This window comes from Punctularia strigosozonata (genome assembly GCF_000264995.1).
Source record: "Punctularia strigosozonata HHB-11173 SS5 unplaced genomic scaffold PUNSTscaffold_20, whole genome shotgun sequence".
Classification (NCBI taxonomy): domain Eukaryota; kingdom Fungi; phylum Basidiomycota; class Agaricomycetes; order Corticiales; family Punctulariaceae; genus Punctularia; species Punctularia strigosozonata.
In genome coordinates, this window is record NW_006767452.1 from 1 (window position 1) to 21,247 (window position 21,247).

Genomic DNA, 21,247 nt, shown 5'->3' on the forward strand with positions numbered 1-21,247 from the left:
CCTCCACTACCAGCCCGCGACAGCCTATGTTTATTCGCAGCGGTGCGCGAACATGGCTCTGGCACAGCACGGAGATGTCGGTCATCGTCCGTTCTTCGGTCTTACTTAGTTCGGTCAGTGTACGGTCAACGTGAATTGAACACGCGACTCGCCTGGACTTGAAATCTAGGGCCGGTTGAAACCTCAGTCGATATTTCAAGTATACATTTGTGTTAAAACCAATTCTGGATTTTTTACGCCCAATAAGTCTAGATTGTAGTCGATACGTCATGTGCGAGTTTGGGACATAATGGAGTTGGTATTTATAATCCCACATTGGGTTTATTCTTATGGTAACGTACATGACTCCGACGCGGTATAGACTACAAATTCAAGTTACAATCTAAGCTGTATTTGGTCCTTGGTCTCAATATCTACGGCAGATTGGCGTGAAAAAATTAATCCAAACCGGGTTCGTAATGTGGAACCCTGGCAGTGAGCACTCCTATGAGCAGACGCCTCGTGCTCCGATTGAACAGGAGTTCTCACCCTGAATGGCCAACATTCCATTGAGAGAACTCTGATAAGACGACGGGTTACGTGTAAGATGGGGTATTCTATATTGGGCGAATGAAACAATGATTGCTGGTCATGCTGAAAGCGGGTGCGGTATATCCATATAGGCGCCGTCGGTCTTCACATGATGATGCATGATGGCTTCTTCTTGAGCGCTTTGGCTTCCCGCTTTGCCGCCTCCTCGTCAGCCTTCCGTTGTCGCTCCGCACGTGCCTCTTCGCGTCTTCGGTACATGTCCTGCGCGCGAGCATCTTCTTCTGCTTGCAACTGCGCCGCGAGAGCCTGACTGCGAGTGGTGGATCGCATCAGCGGCGTCAAGATGGACGGGAGATGTCATACTCAGCGGGATCCACGTTCAAGTCTGCCATGCTCCTCTCGAGCGCCGCAAGTGTGCTCTCGCCAGTCTCTCCCGCAAAGTCGCCACCGGCCGGGCTACTTCTCCTGAAGTCCGAGTCGACGAAGGTCGCGGAGTGCCCTTCGACATCTTCGAGCCTCTCCCACACGACGGTCGGTTCGTGCAGAAAGGCGTAATCGGTAACGAGAGTGTACAGAGCAGCATCTTCTGGCGACGGAGACTTGTATAGAACGGAGAGGTGCGAGTTCCGGAAGAGCGCCACGAGAGAGCCAGGTCGAAGCGAGGACGCGAGAGTGAATAGCCCATAGTATGTAAGCTGGGAGGAAGTCTTGTCGAGGAAGCCTCGAACCGCGATAGCTGCATTCCGATTAAGGCTACTACGAGGGCTAGACATTATGATGACGCACCATCTCTGACTTTCTGGTCATCGTGTTCCGAAAGCTGGTATCCCGGACTACTCGGACCTGCCGACGAACCGGCGCCCGCGGAAGAAGAACTGGGGCCTGCTTCGCTGAGGTAGTCGGCTTCTGTAGTCACCAGACGACCCTTGGTGAGGTGGTCAGCTTCCACTACCAGGTTCACAGAAGTGTCGTAGTCCTCGGTCTTTGCCACCGCTGGGTGTTCTGGACTGTCGGGGTCGACGAGCCATCCATGAACGAGTTTGATGCCGGCCTGATCGAATAGCTGAAGTTCACCGCCAGAAGTGTCCGAGCCGGCAGGGCGGAAGGAGGTGTGCGAGGTAAATAACGGGTTCAGGTCCATCCCCTCTGATAAAGTATGTCAGCATGGGGACACACGGGCATTGATGTAGAATTTACTAGTAGTCCGTGGCATGATGGATAGCGCAGCAGAGATGTCCACGTCAGGACAGTGCAATAGTAGGTATTCTCCGACAAGTTGCGACATGAACTCGTAAGAAACCGAGGTGCGTTCTGGTGGTTGTATTTCGATGTCCCCTCGCAGTATCAGGATATTGCCTACGGCACCAGTTCAGGAGCCTATATGGACAATACGAGGGCGAACTTACAGATAGCTATGAATGAGCACGGTCTAGAGCACTGAGAGGATGAACATCGGCACTCTCCTCCGCCGAGGACAAACCAGAAAAATCTCGCACCCATTGAAGTTCTGAGTGATGATCTTGCGCCGTTGGCGACTTTCTCCGTCGCCGAATTCGATCGTCTTCAAGTACCAGACATCCTCTATTGATTGTTGGACGGCTTGTTGGGACATTGCACTGGTGTGGGGTGTTTGCAAGGATGGGCGCAGCATTCGGAAGGCAGTCGGTCCTCTACGACACGTCCTCTTACGAGGGATTTTGAGCTGCGAGCTGCGGTATCCGGTGCTGAGTACGTCGCAGAGGCTTGGTCAACGGCCAAGGCGCTGCGCCGGCATCGTCCTGTCGTTTTCGTAGGAACTTGCCGTTTAGGGAGCATCGTTGGAGCAAAAACCCATTGGCCACTCACGTGAATTCCATTCCCGACTTCGTCCCCGACCCTCTCCTGCACGATCTCTCTACTCAACTCCTTGGCCAATATGATGACCACTCGTGCTATCGGTCTGAGACCTGCACTCAGAAATGCGTCTTTTGCGCCCAAAGCTGGTTAGCGAAGCGTGCAACATGCCGTGCTTGGACATTGACACTGGTATCCATCTAGTTCGCAACCAGCTTGTGATGCGCGTGCGTGCAGCTGCACCCCGCCGGTAAGTTCAGGAGGTTTGGACATAGTATAGCTAGATGCTGATTCGTACACATAAGTGCCGTACAGACGAAATCGCTCCCGCCTTCGGCCGCCGACGCCATCCTCAACGAGCAGCGCCTCCGACGCCCCTCTAGCCCTCACTTCACGATCTACCAGCCTCAGTTGACATGGATTGGTTCGATTGCCAACCGTATGACCGGTGCAGCCCTCAGCGTCTGTGCGTATACATAGCTCAGGCATCTCGGAAGCTTCCTGACGAGCGGCCATCACCCACACAACAGTACTCTATGGCTTCTCCCTCGCCTACCTCGTGGCTCCTTCCACCTTCAGCAGCGCCAACGTCGTTGAGACCGTCGCGGCCCTTCCCGATGCTGTCAAGTACGCCGGCAAGGCCATTCTTGCTGCTCCTTTCGCCTTCCACAGTTGGAACGGCCTCCGCCACCTGAGCTGGGACATCGGAAAGTGTACGTTACCACTTCAAACTCTGCACCAACTTGAACGCTAATGCGCCCACCCCAGTCCTGACCCTGAAAGGCGCTTACCGCTCGGGTTACGCGGTTCTCGGCGCGACTGCCGTTTCCACCATCGCCCTCGTCCTCATGTAATCGTACAAATGCAAAATCCATTCGTCGTTGGCCATAGACATATAGTACATTCATGCACGACGCTGCAAACGAGTTTCGAAGCCGATGTTTACTGTTTATCCAATGCCGCCGAAACAAGCGGGTCATTGGTACTGTCGAAATCAGCCTCCAGCACATCCCACAGCGTCGGCGCCGTCGATGTATACCCAAACAACTTGGTGGCGCGGTCAGGTCGCGTCCGCGAGTTGCCCGCGAACAAGTACCGCGCGATCCCTGGGATTTTCCAGTCACTCAATAGCCCGTCAATCTCTTCTATCGATAGTTGCTTGGGTTCGGGACTCAGGATCAAGCCTTTCGCGTGTAGGCACTTGGCTGAAGCTTTGGCCAAATCGTACTGAGTCGATTCGTGGGTTGAAGCGAAGTAATATCCCTGATAGATCGACAGGGGTACATATTAGCGCTGAGAAGTCGTTGTGCGATAGAGCGACACCGTCTAACCTCTTTTCCCCAGTCCGCGTTACCGCCTCCAGCGGCAGCGGCCTCCACGAGACTAAGATACAGCTTCATCAAGTCCTCGATATGCACCCAGCTTCGCGCGTTGCCGCCCGACCCCGTGTAGACGGCAGCGCCCAGCTTGATGCTCTCCGCCTTGTACGCCGGTAAAAGCACGCTCTGCGTCCTACCCAGCCCGCGACCCTTACCGCAGATGTCCGGCGGGCAGACGATGGCGGTCTTGAGCTTGTCGCCGTGGGCGGCGGCGGCGGCCTGGATGATTTTGTCGACATTGCGATGGAGGGCGTCGTCGGGGAGGGAGGTGATGGCGTCGATGTCCTCGATGTCGGACCAGACCTTCGGGTTCAGCTCGCCGACGTACTTGCCCTCCCGGAAGTCGGCGACGATGCCGGTGCCAGAAAGGTGGATGAGGAAGGACGTCTTGGGACGCTTCAATAGACCAGCGATGAGCGCGTTGATGCTGGGCTCGTGGTCAGAGTTCCCGCTGTCTGTAGTCTTTCGTCAGGATGAGAGGTCGATGCAGAATGGGGAGCTGGCTACTTACGAACTACGATATCAGCTCGAGAGGCTGCCTGGCTGATCACTTCGATACTGTCGTAGTCTCCCTTCACGATCTGGACGTTGGGGTACTTCTCCTCAAATCCGTCAGGAACCTTGCGGAGGAGTACGATGTACGACCATTCCGGATGAGCGTTGTAAAGCGTGTCCAATACGGTACCGCCTATATAGCCTGTCGTTCCGGTACTAGATGACTATGGGTGGGCCCGCGTAGAGAGCATTATGGGATGATCAACGCACAGAAACAGTGTCGGCGACATATGTAGCGCGCTGCCTCAGACGACGCTGCTAGTTTCAGGAATGAACGAGATTTCAGGATTCCTGTGGATCTGGTCTGGCAGAGAGGCCATGATTTATATGGCCCCAGAGCATATGGCGTAATGAGACGAAGGGGAGTTCTCGGGGATGACCAAGCACGGTTGAAGACTTGCTTGATACGGCCATCATCGTGGAAGGCCCAGGGCCGAACTTTTCTGTATCGAGCAGGTTCTGGGGTCGTGCATAGTTGAGAATGTCAACATGATACCTTCATTCGCATGATACTCATACATGTGAGATCATAGCCTAGTAGAAGATACGTAACATTCCCTTCGGCGATGGAGCTGGACTCATACCCTCCTCTTGGACCCATGTTCTGACATGCAAGACTGCGCATCTCATCGGACAAACTAGTCCTGGGCTCGTCCAGAGTGGGCCCCGGACGAGTGTGGAGCGTAAGGTAGAGGACCTACGCAGAGTAACGGGGTGTGGGCGAGAGTCGCCGCGCGTGGGCGGGTTCAACAACGACAACAAAACCGTACACGCGCAACTGCACTCTGGGCTCCAAGATCCTAAGGACTCTTGGTGCCAATCGAAAGGGCGGGACGGGCGGGAAACGCGACGAGCGAAGCAGGAAGCGAGGAAAGGTGGGGGCTGTGTAGCCTCGCAAGCCCACCTTCCTCACCTGATAGGCCGACGCTCGTACCTCGCGCATGACCTATCGCCCAGCAAGGCACTACGCTTGACTCAAAAAAGCCACCGTTGAGGTCTCTTGACCAGATACTTGAAACTCATCCTTATTTCGCGCAGCCGAAATCAAAGGGACTCCTACAGCTGTTTATCTTTCTGCCCCCGGCGGTGGCACTTCGACTATCTTATCGACTTTTTGATGCAGTGCGTCTTCCCTGAGGGACGTGGTCGGGTCGATGTCGTCAATGTCGGATCAGACGCAAGGGTTGAGCTTGCCGTGATATCCATCTTCCAGCCAGTCGTTTGTGACGCCCGTTCCGCTGAGATGGATCAACCTCGAGCAGACCACTCAGCCACGAAGCGCGCGTATTTATCGTGACCGTCACGCTTGGGACAGGGTCACAGAGCGGGACGTGAACAGTTGCGATTGCTGTCTGAGGGGACGATGTATGGTATTACAGGTCGAGCATTGACGTTGACGATGCGCACCATACCGTCCTCTTTTCCCAAGCTGGCGCCAAGAAAACAGGGGACTGACTCGGAGACAGAATAAGATTCGATGGTGTAGCCTTGGTCGAGCCTCCAGGCCCGTTTATCGGCGAAGTTGACGGCGTTCAAGTTGGTTTCTGGGAGGCGCAGCCAAGCGTTTTGTCGACGATAATTTAATATGTCGTAGCCCATCATCATGTTACTGCTGCTGCGCCACTGCGAGTGTGAAGGGCAAACACGACCAAAGTGCATATCATCCAACCCCAACGTCCAGTAGTCGGCTGCCATCAATGCTACGGAACGACTTCGACCTCGCCGCAGGCTCCGATCACACCGCACTCGTCGATCGCCGTCTACTTCCTGCAAGTATCGGGACGTCATGCGCAACAAGCGTAGTGGTCGAGCTTCTGCAAACGAGGCCGTGCTGGCTTCCCTCATGCTCCGTCGCTCCCGGTAAACTCCGCTATGTAATCACAACGTGAGGCAACTACATACACTTCGGACGAATCGCGGTATGTATACACTCTTGTGCTACCTGGTCTCCTAGAAGTGCTTGGCTTGGCAAAATCTGCATGCGGCATAGATGGCATGAGTGCACTGTGCAACTTCACAGACTGCTTCTTGAGCTCTCCTGAGTAAGCCTTTGGAGTCCGGACGGTAGGCGTAGTATCGCTAAACCTTGTCGTTCTCTGTTCCTGCTTGGCGGCGTATCGTTCACACCACGGGCGACTATGAGCGTCTCCATAGCCACCCGAAGTCCTTACTCCACAGCCAATCTTGTCGGGAGCATTTACGGCATGGCTGCCGATGTCTTTGGTAGATGGGAGTACGTCCTGGTCGAAGATGCTCGCGGTTGCGCTGCGGTGAAACGCTGCGGTGACCTGAAAGCTTTATATGCCTCCGTTGGTCTCGATCCTGTTGGAACAAGCGAACAGTCCTCAACGACGATGCAGGATACTCGCAAGTGGTTTGCTGGTTGCCTGTGCTCTCTGTTGAACTCATACACCTGCAGATACTTCGACCGTTGAACGCGCTGTAGCCGATAATCGCCCAGTCCGAACTATGTCGACGGGTGTCGAGATCATAGCATCTCCCATACCGAGCATACAGCAGCTGGAACACGCCAGAACGGTGCTCACGAGGACGCCAAGCCCCAGCCCTACAGAAAGCGAATATCTCTCTCGCAAAACCATCATCAATTGGAAAGCATTTAAATCTCGCAAATTCTGGATGCGGCGAGAGAGAATATGTACGTGCTCCGATGGCTATACAAAAATCGATCCTAACATGCGGAACCAGACCACTACATTGCTGCCCTTATCATTATCGCTATAGTGGGATTATTCATTGCCTATCAACGGAAAATTGTCCGCGCGCTTCGGCCCATGTCTGAATGGATCAAGGAGTAAGCTTCGCGTTGTCGATGTCAATGACGGAGCTCAATGATAGTCTAGTCGTCCAGCCGGCTGGTTGATCCCCATCGCGGTGCTCTTTATCGTCTCCTTCCCACCTGTGAGGTTTCCCATCCGTCGAAGCTCCCTCTGTGCTGAGCTCAAAGCTTATGCCATAGCTACTCGGTCACGAACTTATCGCCATTTTGTGCGGCCTCGTATGGGGCTTAGGTATAGGCTTCGGAATAGTAGCAGCGGGCACATTCATCGGGGAGCTCGGCAATTACTAGTCAGTCCGCGATATCTATCCTAGGCCGTCTGCTGACACTCGCTCTATCACTGACGTGGTCCAGCGCGTTCAAGTATTGTTGTCGCACACGCGCGGCCAAGTATGAGACAAGCACTATCCCATATGCATGCCTCACCAAGATCGTGCGCGACGGCGGGTTCAAGATTGCATTGATCTCGAGATATAGTATCATTCCAGGCCACCGTAGGCATATGCATACATGCTTGTCGAAATCGCGTTTTCTCATCTCCATCTAGTAACCACCGCCGTATATTCGACATGCGGCATGAGTATCGGGGTCTTCTGCGCGGCGGCTATTCTTTCGTTACCAAAGCAGTTCTTGTTTATCTTCGTCGGAGTACTCGTTCAGAACTCAGACAAAGGTGAGCAAACTATCTGACGAATCACTCCGACCGCTTCATAGTAATACCATTTCCACCTCCAGGTCACGGCGTTCCGATCAAGACGCGACTCATCAGTCTTGCTGTTGTGGCCGTAACAATAGGCATAACCGTAGGCGCAGGCTGGTACATCCTTCGCGAGATGAACAAGGTGAAAGACGAAATTATATACGAACGACGCAAAAGCAGGTGAGTTGATTCTCGAGAGTCGCTTGCTGGTACCTACGGGCCTAAAAATGTTTGCGCAGACAACAGTATCAGGCTACAAGCAGAAGCAATATACTCGCTATCAGCACTAGCAGCATACTGGATGATACTCCCAAAGACGACGCTGTTGTAGGCTCCGACGATATTCCGATGACTCCGCTGCGATATCGTGCACACGAACACGGAGCTTTCGACTCCAGACGCGAAAATGTGTGATCATGCAATATGTGACCGGGATATTGACCGAAATCGAATGAGAAGTTGGATGGGCTTGTATAAAGTACTTGAAGAGCAGAACTCGTACATAGATATTATCGGCAATGCTAGCGCTGGAATTCCCAACTCTGTTTCCAGTTGGGGTACGATCACCGCAGCGCAGTAGGATGGCGGTGCTCCACATACTTGCTCACGTCACTTCGGCTAAGTCTGGGCGGGCCTCTCCGGTCGATATCCTCGCCAGCACAAGTAAGTAGTCGCTTTCTTCGAGTCGTAAGTCAAGATCAATGTCATCGCTGATAGCAAGGACCACTGTTGAAGTCGAACGAGTAAGCTCAGTCTAGTTTGTGGCTGTGTTGGCGCGTTCTCATCGGTTAACGAGCATTTCCTTACGTGTTATTTCTCACGACCCGTACCTGTTCCGGTGTTCGGCTCGTGAACTCGCCGGAGCACCTTTCAAGTAGACAAACGGGATGAATATTGTCGGCGTCAAAATGCAAGAACGAGCTTCCGAGGCCCCATACAACCTCACTTAGACTATCTTCACACTCCATGCTCATGTGCGTTGCATTTGCGGACCTGACTTGGCAAGATCTGCGCGTGTAAGAGGGAGCGCTTCGCGACCTCACAGGTGTGAGAAGGAAGCGCTCTCCTTCTGGCGAACGATACAGTCCCTCCAGGGGCGCCCCTCATCAGCCTTCATCCCGCGGAAGACCTGACATTCTCTGTTACTGGTTGGTCATCTTTCGAGTCGCGGGGGACAATGAGCGTCTCCATAGCCACTCGAAGCCCATTCCTCACAGCTATTCTGGTCGGGAGAATTTGCGGCAATGCTGCCGCCCTTTGATCTATGGGAAACGCCTTGGTATGAAGAAGTCGCGGTTTTACTGCGGTTAACAACGAAGATAAAGCCTTATATGCCTTCGTCCTGGTTTTTCTTCGGGTCCAGTTTCATTCGCTCCAACGATGCCAAATCCTCGTAAGTGCTTAAAAGTCGCCGATGTCCTCCGTGACGCTCAGTCCCTTCGTTCTCCAGATACGTTGATAATCGAGGATGAAACAATCGATGGGCGCCAACGGCTGTCTATGTCGACCGGCATTGACATCACCGCGTCTCCGAAAGCAACCATACGACACTTGGAAAACATCCGGACGATGAACACAAGGACACCAAGCCCAAGTCCTCTAGAACAAGAATATCTCTCTCGAAAAGGGATCATTGATTGGAAGGCGCTCAGAAGTCGCAAGTTCTGGTTACGAAGAGAAAGAATCTGTACGTTACAGACTGTTATCAGGATAACAGCATCCATAACAACCTCCCGATAGTGCATTACTTGCTTGCCACTATCATTGTCGTATTCTTGGCGCTGTTTATCCACTACCAGAGGACAATCGTTCATGCCCTTCGGCCGATGTCCGAGTGGATCAGAAGGTATGCCGAGTTGTCAATGCGCCTTCTTAGCTTGATTGTCTCCAGTCAGGAGGTTGGCTGGTTAATCCCTATCGGAGTGCTCTTTGTCCTGTCGTTTCCACCTGTGAGGTTTCTCTTTGATCTTGCGATCAGCATGCTAACCTAGCACCGCAGCTCCTTGGCCACGAGATTGTTGCCATTCTGTGCGGTCTTGTCTATGGTCTAGGCATAGGCTTCGGTATTGTGGCGGCAGGCACGTTCCTCGGAGAGCTTGGCAACTTCTAGTAAGATTTCAACTTTCTCTCATTTGAGCATGCTGATGGAGCTTGTGCGAGATAGCGTGTTCAAGCAATGTTGCCGTTCACGAGCAGAGAAGTACGAGACGAGCACCGTTCCCTATGCATGTCTCACGAAGATAGTACGCCGTGGCGGCTTCAAAATCGCATTGGTTTCCCGGTGCAGCATCATACCCGGCCATCGTGCGCACATACTCTCTTTGAATGTCTCCGACCTGTGTTTCTCAGCTCCGCACAGTGACCACTGCCGTATATTCGACGTGCGGGATAGGCATATGGGTTTTCTGCGCAGCGGCGTTCCTCTCCTTACCGAAGAATTTCATGTTTATCTTCATCGGAGTACTCGTAGAGAACTCTGATAAAGGTGCGTGGCCTCTGAGACCACTCAGTCCTGGTACACACCTTAATAATTTCGGTAGGTAATGGCGTTCCGATCAAGACACGACTCATCAGCATTGCTGTCGTGGCAGCGACATTGCTCATAACCATTGCCGCGGGATGGTATATTCTCCGCGAGATGAACAAGGTCAAAGAAGAAGTCATATATGACCGGAGGAAGAGCAGGCGAGCATATCTGAAGCTCATTCACCGTGACGGCCGAGCTTACTAGTAGTATCACTGTGCAGGCAAATGCGACTCGCTTCCAATGACGGTGGCGCAGACGATCACCCCAAGGGCGACGCTATTGAAGATCTGGACGACATACCTATGACGGCGCTGCGCTATCGTGCACACGAGCATGGAGCGGTAGAACCCGGAGACCAGGCAGTGTGATGCACCGTCGAGCCTCCTGCGGAGCCTGTCCATCCTGCGCCGCCGAATCGCAGACTTCAAATTTTGGCTGTCCATACTGATTGTTCTCGCGCCGCGAAATCGTAGGGTCGGAGTAGAAGCAATATACGAGCTCCATATCAAAGTACGAGATTGAGAGGACGAGGGAGCCGCAAAATGTTCGCAACACAACGCGTCTCGCCTGACGTATTGAGGTGAGAACCTGCCTAATCCGGTCGCTGCGAGAGGTCGCGCATCAAACCACTGTGTACGCGATAAGGGTGAATGGATAGAAGGTTTGTACAAGGAGAGTAATTAGCACCGGTGTACCTCCGATAGCTACGGAGCTCCTCCGCCAGAAGCGGCTGGCGAATGGCGGTGCTGGTCTCGCGCCGCTCCGCGCAACGTTCACGCGCTTCTCGTGCTATAGTTGCAGCCTTCCCGCCCACAAAACCTGCGGCGCTGATCCGACCGACACTGCGTGCGCAGTGCGAGATGAACTGACGACAAGCTGTATGTTCTCACAGAACTTCTCTTTCCGCACAGCTTGTGCGCCAACTCCTGCACCGATCACTGGCTGCGCAACGGAAAAACATCATGTTCTGCCGATAGGTCTCTAATGACACAGTTAGAGTACGCAAGGACTACATCATAGGTCTGCGTACTCACGATGAAGCTTGTCTTTGTAGCCTTTACGCTAGTGACGAGATGGATTTCATTTCCTCTCGGGGCACGGCTGTGATACCGGGGCCCTGCTGCGGCGAGCAAACTATATAACGTCGAACCCTCGCATCGTGCCCTCATATACCCCCTCCCTCCTGCCCGGCGCATTGGAAGGAAGGTTTTCTCTCTCGTTTCAAGATGTCCTTCGCTGTACCACCGTACCCCTCTGCCCCAAGACCAGAACGAATCGAAAACGATGGACTATCGCAGTACCCACCTTACGACAGCCGGAGCGTGAAACCAGACGAGGTGACCGTGGAGACCTTTGACCGGCGCTCGATCACCAGGACACCGAGTCCGACGCCGAGCGAACAGGAGTACCTGAGCCGCGACACCATGTTGGACCCCAAAGCGATGTTCAGACGAGAGTACTGGCGCAAACCGAAGAATCTCAGTGAGGAATCTCCTTCTTCTTGCTTGGTGTGGTCCTCAAATGCGGATCATCTGCGTCACAGTCAACGTCGCGATCACCGTCTTCGCCATCACAGTGGCCATCTTGATATCTGTCTACCAGAAGAAGATCTTCCAGGCTCTGAAGCCGTTCTCCAACTGGATGCACGAGTGAGTGGTCAACGAGTCGGCGGGGAAGCCGTCACTCATGTCATGCGAAGTACCCCAGGCGGATGGCTAATACCGATTGCTCTCCTGATCGTTCTCTCGTTCCCTCCTGTGAGACTCGTCGCACCTCTTACTGGGATCCTCCTGATATCCACCCAAGCTTTTCGGCCACGAAATTGTCGCTATTCTCTGTGGCGTTGTCTATGGCCTAGGGATTGGGTTCGTCATAGTCGCAGTCGGGACCCTGATTGGCGAAAGCCTTAACTTCGCGTGAGTTCAGCCCTGAAAACGTCGACGAGCACCCCTTTGACCAAGTGTTGTCCTCGATATAGCGTATTCCACTACTTCTGCCGAGAACGAGCGGGGAAGCTGGAGAAGAAGGAAATTTTCTATGGGTGCCTCGCGCGTGTCGTTCGCGAGGGAGGATTCAAGATTGCGCTCATCTCGAGGTACAGCGCTATTCCGGGCCATCGTAAGCGCATTGATTGTATTGTACGCCTTGCCTTGGTTTGTTCAACGTTCTCTCCAGTGACCACGGCGCTTTACTCGACATGCGGACTGGGGTTCTGGATCTTTTTGGCTGCGGCCGTTCTGTCGTTGCCCAAGCAATTTGTGCTGATTGCAGTGGGCGTTCTCTCCGAAGATGCGGGAGAAGGTGAATGTCTTCTGATGCTTGATCACGCTCCGCATCACTGATAATCTACTCCAGGCAAGGGCCCGAAAGGCGCGAACACGATAAGTATCATCGTTAGCATCATTTTAGGAGTCGCGACGTCGCTTGCGTACCATTACATTCTGAAGAAGATGGCCGCCGTCAAGAATGACATCATCTACCAAAGACGCAAAGAGCGGTAAGCCGCCCGTCTGCCTTCTTCTCGCTTAGCTCGTAACTAAACGGCCTGGGGACATAGACAAAGGAAAACGGCCTTTGCATCAAGCTCGGACGAGGCGCTCATTCCGAGCTACAAGTCGGACGCGTGGCAACCCGGTCATCACGCAGGTGCGAGCAGCAGCTCCTCCACCATCGTTGGAGGCGGAGTCGTTCGCGCTCCGCAGCCGGTACGCGTTGGTCCCGCGGCCTCTGAAATATATGATAAGGTGTGAGGGAGTTCCGGGGCTTGAGGCGGGGTGCGGCGATGTACATTGTATTATTATTATTATCGCCCATCTTCTATCGTAATAGTCTCAGCAATAGTACTGAGTTTGCAAACGACGCACATGCCCTCGAGCTTTATCGCCGGGTCTGTGAAATCTGTTGGTAGATCATCCATCAAAACATGCAGAGGGTGAGCAGAGCAGAGTTCAGGTCTGGCGCCGTCACTGTGTTGGAGTAATGAAGAGGGAGCTTGAAAAAGGGGTGATTTCATTGACCGAGCCGCTGACAAGATGCCGAGTTTCAAAGGCGACTATCAACGGTCACATACCTTCCGGTGCTCACATAGGCTGTGCGATGCATGCTTGATCAGTACGTAGACGTAGACATCGCGTTCGGTCATGATAGGATGTTGTTTGTATGTTGGGTTCGTGATGCCCAAGTTGAGAGATAGAATTCGTACATGATTCGTATCGATAATGTATCTACCCGGGAGCAAACGCGTTTATGTGACGGTATATAAGGCTAAGTGGAGAGCAAAGAAGAAGAAAATGTGGACGGCTGCGCCGCTAGACTCGAGTAGCTTTCCTACGCCGCTATCAGTTTGCATACCTTTCAGGGCAATGCCCCTGTCCTCGGAATGCCGTGGCCCGCGCCCCTCACCATAAACCTAATCTGCCCCCATCCTATCTCATATTTCTACTCGAAACCTACTCCAGCCTTTCCCGCCATAGTTTCGTACTCGAAAGCGGTAGCCCTCCGATGGACTCGGAACTTTCGCGTTCCGGTATAGGCCCATACGTACTCGCATGCCGATACACGCGCAGCTAAGTAGGACGATCCGAGCAGCTTTATGCCCACAACGCGACAGCTCTACACCACTATGCGCCTGGGTGAAGCATGCATACGACACCGACGCCGACGCTGTGCACGGAGCAATGCCTATCCCACACGGCGGATGAACTCGTCGGATGAACATGATGGAAAGGCAGAACCCCCGCACGGATTGAATCCTTTGGTGCAGCTCGACAATCGCTGGAAGAATGCCGTCTTCTCTGCGAGCACCAAGGAGCTCCCAACGTATATAACATTGGGCATCGCCGCAATGGGTTACAACCACCCTTTGCGTTCCCAGTATACCAGAGCGACGGATCCCTCGTCGATATCCCATGACATCTCCCAACTCTTCGTACGCCATCATGTCCCCAACGTCCGAACAGCACGATGGGCTGCCGCAATACCCCCCATGCGATGACCGGAGCACCCGTCTCGCAGAAACGACGGAGACGTTCGACCGGCGCTCGCTTGTCAGGACGCCCAGCCCGACCCCGAGCGAGCAAGTATACCTGAGCCGCGACACCATGGTCAACCGCAGAGCGATCCTTACTCGACAATTCTGGCGAAAGCCGAAGAACATCGGTACGAAACACGCTTCTATGTGGCGTACAATCCTGGCTTATCGTCAAGCTTCATAGTGAAAGTCGCACTCGTCGTCCTCGCCATCGCCGCGGCCATCCTGATATCCGTATTTCAAACGAAGATCATCGAAGCTCTGGCTCCGTTCGCGGTTTGGATGCACGAGTGAGTGGTCGCCGGATCCTCAAGTCATCGTGCCGATAAGCTCATGTTTTGTGCAGGACCAAAGGAGGTTGGTTAATCCCCATCGCGATCCTATTCGTCCTCTCGTTCCCACCGGTCAGTGCCACCACGTTCTCGTCACGCTCGCAGACTTCGATCCGATCATTGTCTTTGCTAGCTATTCGGGCACGAGATCATCGCCATCCTCTGCGGCGTCGTGTACGGCCTGGGAGTCGGCTTCGCCGTAGTGGCCGCCGGAACACTCCTGGGCGAAACCGCCAACTATGCGTGAGCATGATCCCGGACGTGTAAACGAGGCCGGCACCGGTGTGCTAACTATCGTGGCCGGAACAGCGTGTTCCGTTTCTTCTGCAGAGAACGCGCGGGAAAGATGGAGAGTAAGAAGATCTTCTACGCGTGTCTCGCTCGGATCGTCCGCGAGGGTGGGTTTAAAATCGCCATCGTCTCCAGATACAGCGCCATACCGGGCCATAGTGCGTGCCGCCGTCGTTTTTCGGTATCCTTTCGTCTCACACTCTCCCCTCCTTACAGTGACCACCGCGCTCTACGCGACGTGCGGCCTCGGGTTCTGGGTCTTCTTGGCGGCTGCGGTGCTTTCGCTCCCGAAGCAATTCGTGCTGATCGCGGTCGGCAGGCTCTCCGCGGATGCCGGCGAAGGTAGCGTGTCCCGTTCCTGCAAACTCGCGTTCCCGTCTGACTCCTCGCCTTCCGGTTGCTCAGGCAAGGGCCCGAAGGGCGCGAACGCGATCAGCATAGTCGTCAGCGTCGTCCTGGGGGTCGCCACCTCGGCAGCGTACCGTTACATCCTGTGGAAGATGGCCTTCGTTAAGAACGACGTCATCCACCAGAGGCGGAAAGAACGGTGAGTCCCCTTCATCCCACCCTTTCCAAATTCCCGGTGGACTCATTTTTTTTGGGAAACAGGCAAGGGAAAGTGGCGTTCTCCGCGAGCTCGGACGAAGTTCTCGTCCCGTGTTACAAGCCGGACGCATGGCAGCCCAGTCATCAGGCAGGTGCCAGCAACAGTTCCTCCACCATCGTCAGTGGAGACGCAGCCGGCGGGCTCAAAGGCGTTCGCGCCCCGCAACCGGTACGCGCTAGCGCTGTGGCGTTGGAAGTCTGCGATAGCGTGTGAGCTAATCTCCCGGGCTTTGAGGTAACGGTCTGCTGTTGAGGGTGCAGCAATGTATTCTTATTGCCCATCCTGTACATATACATTACGGTCTGCTGTCAAAAGGACGGACAAACCATCGCGTCAGGAAAGAGACCCGGTTGTTTGCCGAATCGCGTCCAATATTGCTCGATAAGAGCGCAATGAGATATAACTATCGTATACCAGGCCTCGTGCTGTTCTGCCTCCGTATGGCTAGCGCTGGAGTTTGGAACGATGCGGAGCATATCTTGGACGATCACGCGAACCGAAAACGCGTCAGAAGCAACCGAGAATATCCAAGGCCAAAAGTCCGTGATATAAATATGTGCAAACGTCGTACAATCGCGCGCGTGTTAAAAAACAATGCGAGAGAGGGGTACTATGTACGCGGGGTAAGAAAAAACGTTATCGTAACAGAAGGACATCATACATGACTAAAAACGACACCCCCCCGCTCCTCCTTCATCGCGCCATCCCCACCCCGCCGTAATGTGGCGAGGGGAGATAGGGCACCGACACCGAATCCTGCGTCGCCGTCCGCGAGTGGTCGCTCGCGGTGTAGAACGTCGCGTCCGTCTCCTCCTGCGCGTGTCGCCCTTGCGACGGCGGCGGCGGCGGCGGCGGAGGAGGTTGATACTGCTGCTGCTGCTGCTGATACGGCGGCGTCGGTAAGGCGCCGTCCATAGGCGAGCTTTGGCGCGGCGAGGCGGGCTGCTGATGCGGCGGCGGGAAGGACGCGAACTGGGCCTGCGTCGGCGTCTGGTGCGGGTCCTGCGCGTAGTACTGCGAGAACGGCGCGGGCGATTTCGTCGCCTGTCTTCCCGTCGGCGGCGGCGGCGGGGGTGCGTACGCGGGCGAGGGCAAAGGCGAAGGCTCGCCCGTGCGCGCGTAGTGCGCGTCGAACCGGGCGCCGGGCAAGCTCTCCACGCTCTCGCCCGAGCCGCCGGACGCGGTCGACAGCGACTCGTCCGTCGCGCGCCGGACGGGCACCGGGCGGTAGTCCGCGGGGGAGGGCGAGGGCGACGTGGGCTTCGCGACGGGCCGGTGCGGCTGCGGCGCGTGCAGGCGCGGGTCGGGCGCGTAGCCGACCGCGCGGCCGGAGGCGTCCCACTGCTGGTATGGGCTCTGCCGTTGCTGTTGCTGATACGAATGCGGCTGGTAGGACTGCGGCTGGTAGGGGCCGAGCGGAATATCGGTGTCCGAGCCGGCGGGGTTGAAGGCGGTGAGGGACGAGTTGGAGGTGAAGGAGGGGTCGTAGGCGAGCTTGGCTTGGCTGTTTGGCACGAGAAGGGTTAGTTGAGGGGGGCGAGAGGACGAAGGAGAGAGAGGACGTACCGAGCTTTGCGGCGGGCGTAGATGACGTCGGGCTTGACCTTGTTCATACGGTGGTAGATATACCACATCGCGAGGATGGTGATGAGCGTGGTGATGGCGACGACCGAGTAGTCGATCAGGCGCGTCTTGAGCGAGACGGGACCTAAACTCGTGTTGTCAGAGGCCGCTGCTCAAGGGAGAAGGGGAATGATGGGACTGACCGGACTCGCTCTGCTCGAGGATGACCCCGAGGTAGACGGTGATGAACTGCTTGGGGAGCGAGAGGATGGCGGCGATGGAGAAGGTGATGACGCCCATGCCGCAGGTGGAGAAGACCGCGGTCGTGACTGCGGCGCGTTTCCCGTCGTCAGGACGCGGGCACGACGACGAAGGGAGTGTGGGGGGGAAGGAACTCACAGTGGCCGGGGATGGCACTGAGACGCGCAATGAGCGCGATCTTGAACCCGCCGTCGCGGACGACCTTGGCGAGGCAGGCGTAGCCGATGTTCGTCTTCTCCATTTTCTCGCCGCGCGCACGGCAGCAGTACTTGAACGCGCTGCGCTCAAGCCATGTCAGAATACCGAATACCGTGGAGAAAGGGGGAAGGCTCACTAGAAGTTGCCGAGCTCTCCGATGAACGTGCCCGCGGCGACGATGGCAAAGCCAATGCCGAGGCCCCAGACGAGACCGCAGAGGACGGCGACGATCTCGTGTCCGAAGAGAGGCGGGAACGAGATGACGAACAGGATCGCGATGGGAATCAAGAAGCCGAACTTGAGACTGGGGGAGCGAAATGGATGAGTGAAACGTGTTCGCGGTGTGAGGTCATAGAAGGGCAGCCGGGTGGTGGTACGTACTCGCGCATCCATTCGCCGGCGGGGGTGAGCCAATGGACGATTTGCTTGTGGTAGATGGTCATGAGGGCGGTGAGGACGACGAGGATGGCGCCGAGGATGTAGTACCCTGCACGCGGTCAGCATACAGTGAAACACGGTCCAGCGCGGACTCACACAACCACTCCCTGCGGATCCAGTACCGCCAGTTCATCATCGCCTTGAAGTCGATCGCGCCCTTGCGGGTGAGCTCGGCCTGCTCGCTCGGGGTCGGGCTCGGCGTGCGGGTGATGGTGCGGCCCGCGTACTCTGGCTTGCCACCGGTGATGGTGTGGTTGTTGGCGCCGAGGGTGGCGGCGCTGTAGTCGGCGGCGGGGGGGTAGGGGTATCCATAGTTGGGTTGAGGCGCGCCATATGCCGGATACGGTTGGGCCATTCGAGGAGCAGGAGTCAGCGGTGGGGGTATCGAACTAGGTATTGATGGCGAGTGTGAGACGGTGGTTTAGGTCGTCGGTTGGTCGGTCGATATCGTACAAGCACAGATAGAGAGAATATAGAGTAGAGGGTGGGCAGAGAGCGGAGGGGAGAAGGGGGCGAGGCGCTGCCCCGGGGATGGTATAGACGACGACGGGGACGGGGACGGGCTCACTGCGTTAAGGGCGCTGACAAGGGGGCGGTGGTTACCACCCTGTGCTGCGGATATGGCAACAGTTTCCCACCGTTACACTTCCCTTGGCAAGACATCTTCCGTCCGATACACTCTGATCCACCGACTGCAACTTTGATCCACCAACTGCAACTTGCTGATACCGGCGCTCGTACTACATCGAGAAGATTTGCTGTATCGACTGACGCGTCGATGGCGAGCTCGGTCTCTGCACATCCTGCAACCGTTCGGACAGCAACGGTTAGACGGCTGCTCTGAGTAGATCCATTCTTCTGAGCTCTCGGCCCGCACACGACATAGCACTCCGATTTCTCTGTGTTGCCTTGTAATCCTGCGTGGCTCAAGGAACACCTCTACCGATTACCGCAATACATCAGAGCCACTACTGAGCACTAGTACTGTTTCCTGCATAGTAGTGTATCAAGGTAGCGACCGCCATCGGTGAAATAGGGGCCATCACTGCTGACGTAACCTCGCAGTAAGTCGGCAGATATTCTTGATGCGCATACACAGCAACGGGGGAACCAAGTTTTGCGTGGAAATGTGCTGAACACTGTCATGTAAATTTTAAGAATTAGATTAGGTCATGAAACCTCGCCACTTCCGGATAAGCCAAAGAGCTCGTCGAAATTGATGATGTGTTACTTGATGCAAAAACAAGGTCTAAATGTCTAAAAAGTTACCTTGCAGAAATGGATAGCATTCTTTCGGAAATGATTGTTTGTAATGACCAAGAAACTGACAGATAAATAACCTAGTAATTTATAATTCAGAACTGGTCACCATAATTCTCAGTTCGCAGGCTGGTCAATTTCCCATCACTGCATGGAAACTTGTACTAGACAGCAAGTTCCGCTGCAGTGACGTGAAATTGACCAGTGCTCAGAATCAAATATATGTCATCAACTTTTGGATTGCAAGCTACTAAGTGACTGGTCTGCCCATTTGTTGGACATCACAAACAATCATTTCCAAAAGAATGCTATCCATTTCTGCAAGGTAACTTCTTAGACATTTAGATCTTGTTTTTGCATCAAGTAACACATCATCAATTTCGAGCAACGAGCTCTTTGTTTTATCCGGAAGTGGCGAGGTTTCACAACCTAATCTAATGTTGAAAGTTTACATGACAGTGTTCAGCACATTTCCACGCAAAACTTGGTGTCAGTGAGTGAGGCGCAAGCGACGCGAGCGAGAGAGAGAATAGATTGGGGGCCTCTACTGCAAACGCGCAAGGCGCGACATACATGCGAGACATGATATAAAGTAGTGAGTAGATAGGATAATAGGATATTGCGGGGGGAGCCATGTGAGTGCGAGGCGGCGGCAGCCGACTCTTAATCTAATCCTCCAACACTTGGTTCCCCCGTTGTTGTGATATCCTTGAGGCACATATCATTGAGACAAATAGTCGAGTCACTTATACTGATCAAAAGGCCAAATTGGAAGCAACATCTCGTAAACGCAGTACATAAATTACAGGCAGGTCAAAGTCACGTTCGTGCTGGCCAGAAACATAATAGTTTCGGCTGGATTGCCGGTAAAACCTGCAGAATGCAGGAATGCATGCCGGTTCCCCGACAGTACATGTAACTCCCTTCATCCTTTACACAAAGCGCCGCAGCCAATCAATCCACCTCTGAATGGGACCAAAAAAAAGCAACTATAATACATAGGGTTCGCGCTGGTTCGTTCAAACTCATGCTCAGTGTCGGTGGAGATCGAAGTCTGGTGAACGTACCTTCGCACGTAAGTCGCTTATGGGTTCTTTGAGGTTTCGTGAAAGCCGCGGTGGCATTTGACGCGCGTGCGTCGTGGTAGAGGGGGAGGACGGGCTCGTGAGCGACGTGGTCGTGTGCGATGTGGTGGTGTCACTTACAGGCGCAGACGGGAAGGGAAGCACTTTCGTCGTATAGAGCGCGACGGTCGGCGGCGCCCGCGAGGGTTTGGAGTCGAGCTGCCTTTCGATGACGTCTCCACGGTAAAAGCACTGAGCCGCAACGCCTTGGACAGCAACATCCCGCAAACGCTTCGCGCCTGGACTGTGTCTTTAGGGAGTTGAAGGCTCTGAAACGCCTTTGCAACCCATTTATCCACGGCGGGCAGCGCATTGACCGTGATATCCTTGCACGCTTTCGTTAATTCGTCGTATGCCAACTGAAGATCTTGAACGGTATTGGCCTTAGCCAGCTTAGTTATCAAGGGAAGCGGGTCGGGCCACGCCGCCGTGAAACTCTCTGACGCTGGCAAGGGTGGGAGGAAGTACGCCTTGAAATGGGTCAACGGTGCCCGGACGACAGGTTTCGGCGCTGGCGCAGGCTGCTGGGGATCGCGGTCGGCTCCGCAGACCTGATCCAGATCCCCGGGATTAAAGCCGACAGGATTATCCCGCAGTAGGGATGTGGCTGCGACGATCGCGGTCCCCGCTCCAGGAGCGACGGGACCGGGAGGAACAGCAGCACCGAGCGTGCTGGCTATGGTTCCGATGGTGGCAGAAAGAAACGGCGTCGGGTTATGGGAGGCAACTGGGGAAATGGCGGCGATATATGCTCCTAGGGATGGATTGGCGATGGCATTCTTGGGCGGAGCTCCCGTTGGTGCGTTGTTCGTTGCCATATT

General features: G+C 54.8%; 8 protein-coding genes across 8 annotated transcripts; 4 read left to right on the plus strand and 4 right to left on the minus strand.

Moving 5' to 3' along the window:
- Nucleotides 1-326: 326 nt before the first annotated feature.
- PUNSTDRAFT_55772 (uncharacterized protein) lies at nt 327-2,147 on the minus strand. Its single transcript, XM_007388642.1, has 6 exons — nt 2,028-2,147; nt 1,938-1,960; nt 1,729-1,887; nt 1,318-1,677; nt 895-1,267; nt 327-841 (listed from the first exon to the last, which is right to left on the minus strand). The coding sequence occupies exons 1-6, from the start codon at nt 2,141-2,143 to the stop codon at nt 676-678; spliced, it is 1,197 nt and encodes a 398-aa protein (XP_007388704.1). The 5' UTR covers nt 2,144-2,147; the 3' UTR covers nt 327-675.
- A 270-nt stretch (nt 2,148-2,417) lies between these two features.
- On the plus strand, nt 2,418-3,250 carry PUNSTDRAFT_123015 (succinate dehydrogenase cytochrome b560 subunit). Its single transcript, XM_007388643.1, has 5 exons — nt 2,418-2,513; nt 2,569-2,614; nt 2,670-2,830; nt 2,895-3,077; nt 3,133-3,250. The coding sequence occupies exons 1-5, from the start codon at nt 2,447-2,449 to the stop codon at nt 3,216-3,218; spliced, it is 543 nt and encodes a 180-aa protein (XP_007388705.1). The 5' UTR covers nt 2,418-2,446; the 3' UTR covers nt 3,219-3,250.
- Nucleotides 3,251-3,306: 56 nt separating this feature from the next.
- PUNSTDRAFT_146699 (NAD(P)-binding protein) lies at nt 3,307-4,528 on the minus strand (the record flags this gene model as incomplete). Its single annotated transcript, XM_007388644.1, has 4 exons — nt 3,307-3,627; nt 3,696-4,198; nt 4,255-4,454; nt 4,509-4,528. 4 exons carry the CDS (start codon nt 4,526-4,528, stop codon nt 3,307-3,309), a joined length of 1,044 nt encoding a protein of 347 aa, XP_007388706.1.
- Nucleotides 4,529-6,767: 2,239 nt separating this feature from the next.
- Nucleotides 6,768-8,209, plus strand: PUNSTDRAFT_138961 (uncharacterized protein; the record flags this gene model as incomplete). The annotated part of the gene is made up of 8 exons (XM_007388645.1): nt 6,768-6,954; nt 7,005-7,110; nt 7,160-7,217; nt 7,276-7,385; nt 7,450-7,589; nt 7,643-7,768; nt 7,831-7,975; nt 8,035-8,209. 8 exons carry the CDS (start codon nt 6,768-6,770, stop codon nt 8,207-8,209), a joined length of 1,047 nt encoding a protein of 348 aa, XP_007388707.1.
- Nucleotides 8,210-11,527: 3,318 nt separating this feature from the next.
- Nucleotides 11,528-13,143, plus strand: PUNSTDRAFT_108731 (uncharacterized protein). The gene is made up of 8 exons (XM_007388646.1): nt 11,528-11,804; nt 11,866-11,971; nt 12,022-12,079; nt 12,129-12,238; nt 12,301-12,440; nt 12,498-12,623; nt 12,678-12,819; nt 12,880-13,143. The coding sequence occupies exons 1-8, from the start codon at nt 11,549-11,551 to the stop codon at nt 13,070-13,072; spliced, it is 1,131 nt and encodes a 376-aa protein (XP_007388708.1). The 5' UTR covers nt 11,528-11,548; the 3' UTR covers nt 13,073-13,143.
- A 1,117-nt stretch (nt 13,144-14,260) lies between these two features.
- Nucleotides 14,261-15,743, plus strand: PUNSTDRAFT_128505 (uncharacterized protein; the record flags this gene model as incomplete). The annotated part of the gene is made up of 8 exons (XM_007388647.1): nt 14,261-14,480; nt 14,537-14,642; nt 14,699-14,756; nt 14,818-14,927; nt 14,994-15,133; nt 15,192-15,317; nt 15,381-15,522; nt 15,585-15,743. Coding segments are annotated over 8 exons (1,059 nt in total), but the record flags the coding sequence as incomplete, so codon positions are not given.
- A 6-nt stretch (nt 15,744-15,749) lies between these two features.
- PUNSTDRAFT_128506 (uncharacterized protein) lies at nt 15,750-18,397 on the minus strand (the record flags this gene model as incomplete). The annotated part of the gene is made up of 7 exons (XM_007388648.1): nt 15,750-17,086; nt 17,149-17,290; nt 17,349-17,474; nt 17,545-17,684; nt 17,741-17,908; nt 17,986-18,091; nt 18,139-18,397. The coding sequence occupies 7 exons, from the start codon at nt 18,395-18,397 to the stop codon at nt 16,276-16,278; spliced, it is 1,752 nt and encodes a 583-aa protein (XP_007388710.1). The 3' UTR covers nt 15,750-16,275.
- A 1,936-nt stretch (nt 18,398-20,333) lies between these two features.
- On the minus strand, nt 20,334-21,244 carry PUNSTDRAFT_138966 (uncharacterized protein; the record flags this gene model as incomplete). The annotated part of the gene is made up of 2 exons (XM_007388649.1): nt 20,334-20,585; nt 20,657-21,244. 2 exons carry the CDS (start codon nt 21,242-21,244, stop codon nt 20,334-20,336), a joined length of 840 nt encoding a protein of 279 aa, XP_007388711.1.
- Between the last annotated feature and the right edge of the window lie 3 nt (nt 21,245-21,247).

Excerpts from the sequence above, each read along its gene's own strand:
- PUNSTDRAFT_55772 (XM_007388642.1), bottom strand. The coding sequence starts at position 2,143 with ATGTCCCAACAAGCCGTCCAACAATCAATAGAGGATGTCTGGTACTTG. Across the intron at positions 1,888-1,937 it reads GTGCTCATTCATAGCTATCT|GCAATATCCTGATACTGCGA; the intron begins GTAAGTTCGCCC and ends CTGGTGCCGTAG. Across the intron at positions 1,268-1,317 it reads TGACCAGAAAGTCAGAGATG|CTATCGCGGTTCGAGGCTTC; the intron begins GTGCGTCATCAT and ends ATCGGAATGCAG.
- PUNSTDRAFT_123015 (XM_007388643.1), top strand. The coding sequence starts at position 2,447 with ATGATGACCACTCGTGCTATCGGTCTGAGACCTGCACTCAGAAATGCG. Across the intron at positions 2,831-2,894 it reads CGGTGCAGCCCTCAGCGTCT|TACTCTATGGCTTCTCCCTC; the intron begins GTGCGTATACAT and ends CCCACACAACAG. Across the intron at positions 3,078-3,132 it reads GAGCTGGGACATCGGAAAGT|TCCTGACCCTGAAAGGCGCT; the intron begins GTACGTTACCAC and ends CGCCCACCCCAG.
- PUNSTDRAFT_108731 (XM_007388646.1), top strand. The coding sequence starts at position 11,549 with ATGTCCTTCGCTGTACCACCGTACCCCTCTGCCCCAAGACCAGAACGA. Across the intron at positions 12,080-12,128 it reads TCGTTCTCTCGTTCCCTCCT|CTTTTCGGCCACGAAATTGT; the intron begins GTGAGACTCGTC and ends TATCCACCCAAG. Across the intron at positions 12,624-12,677 it reads CTCCGAAGATGCGGGAGAAG|GCAAGGGCCCGAAAGGCGCG; the intron begins GTGAATGTCTTC and ends AATCTACTCCAG.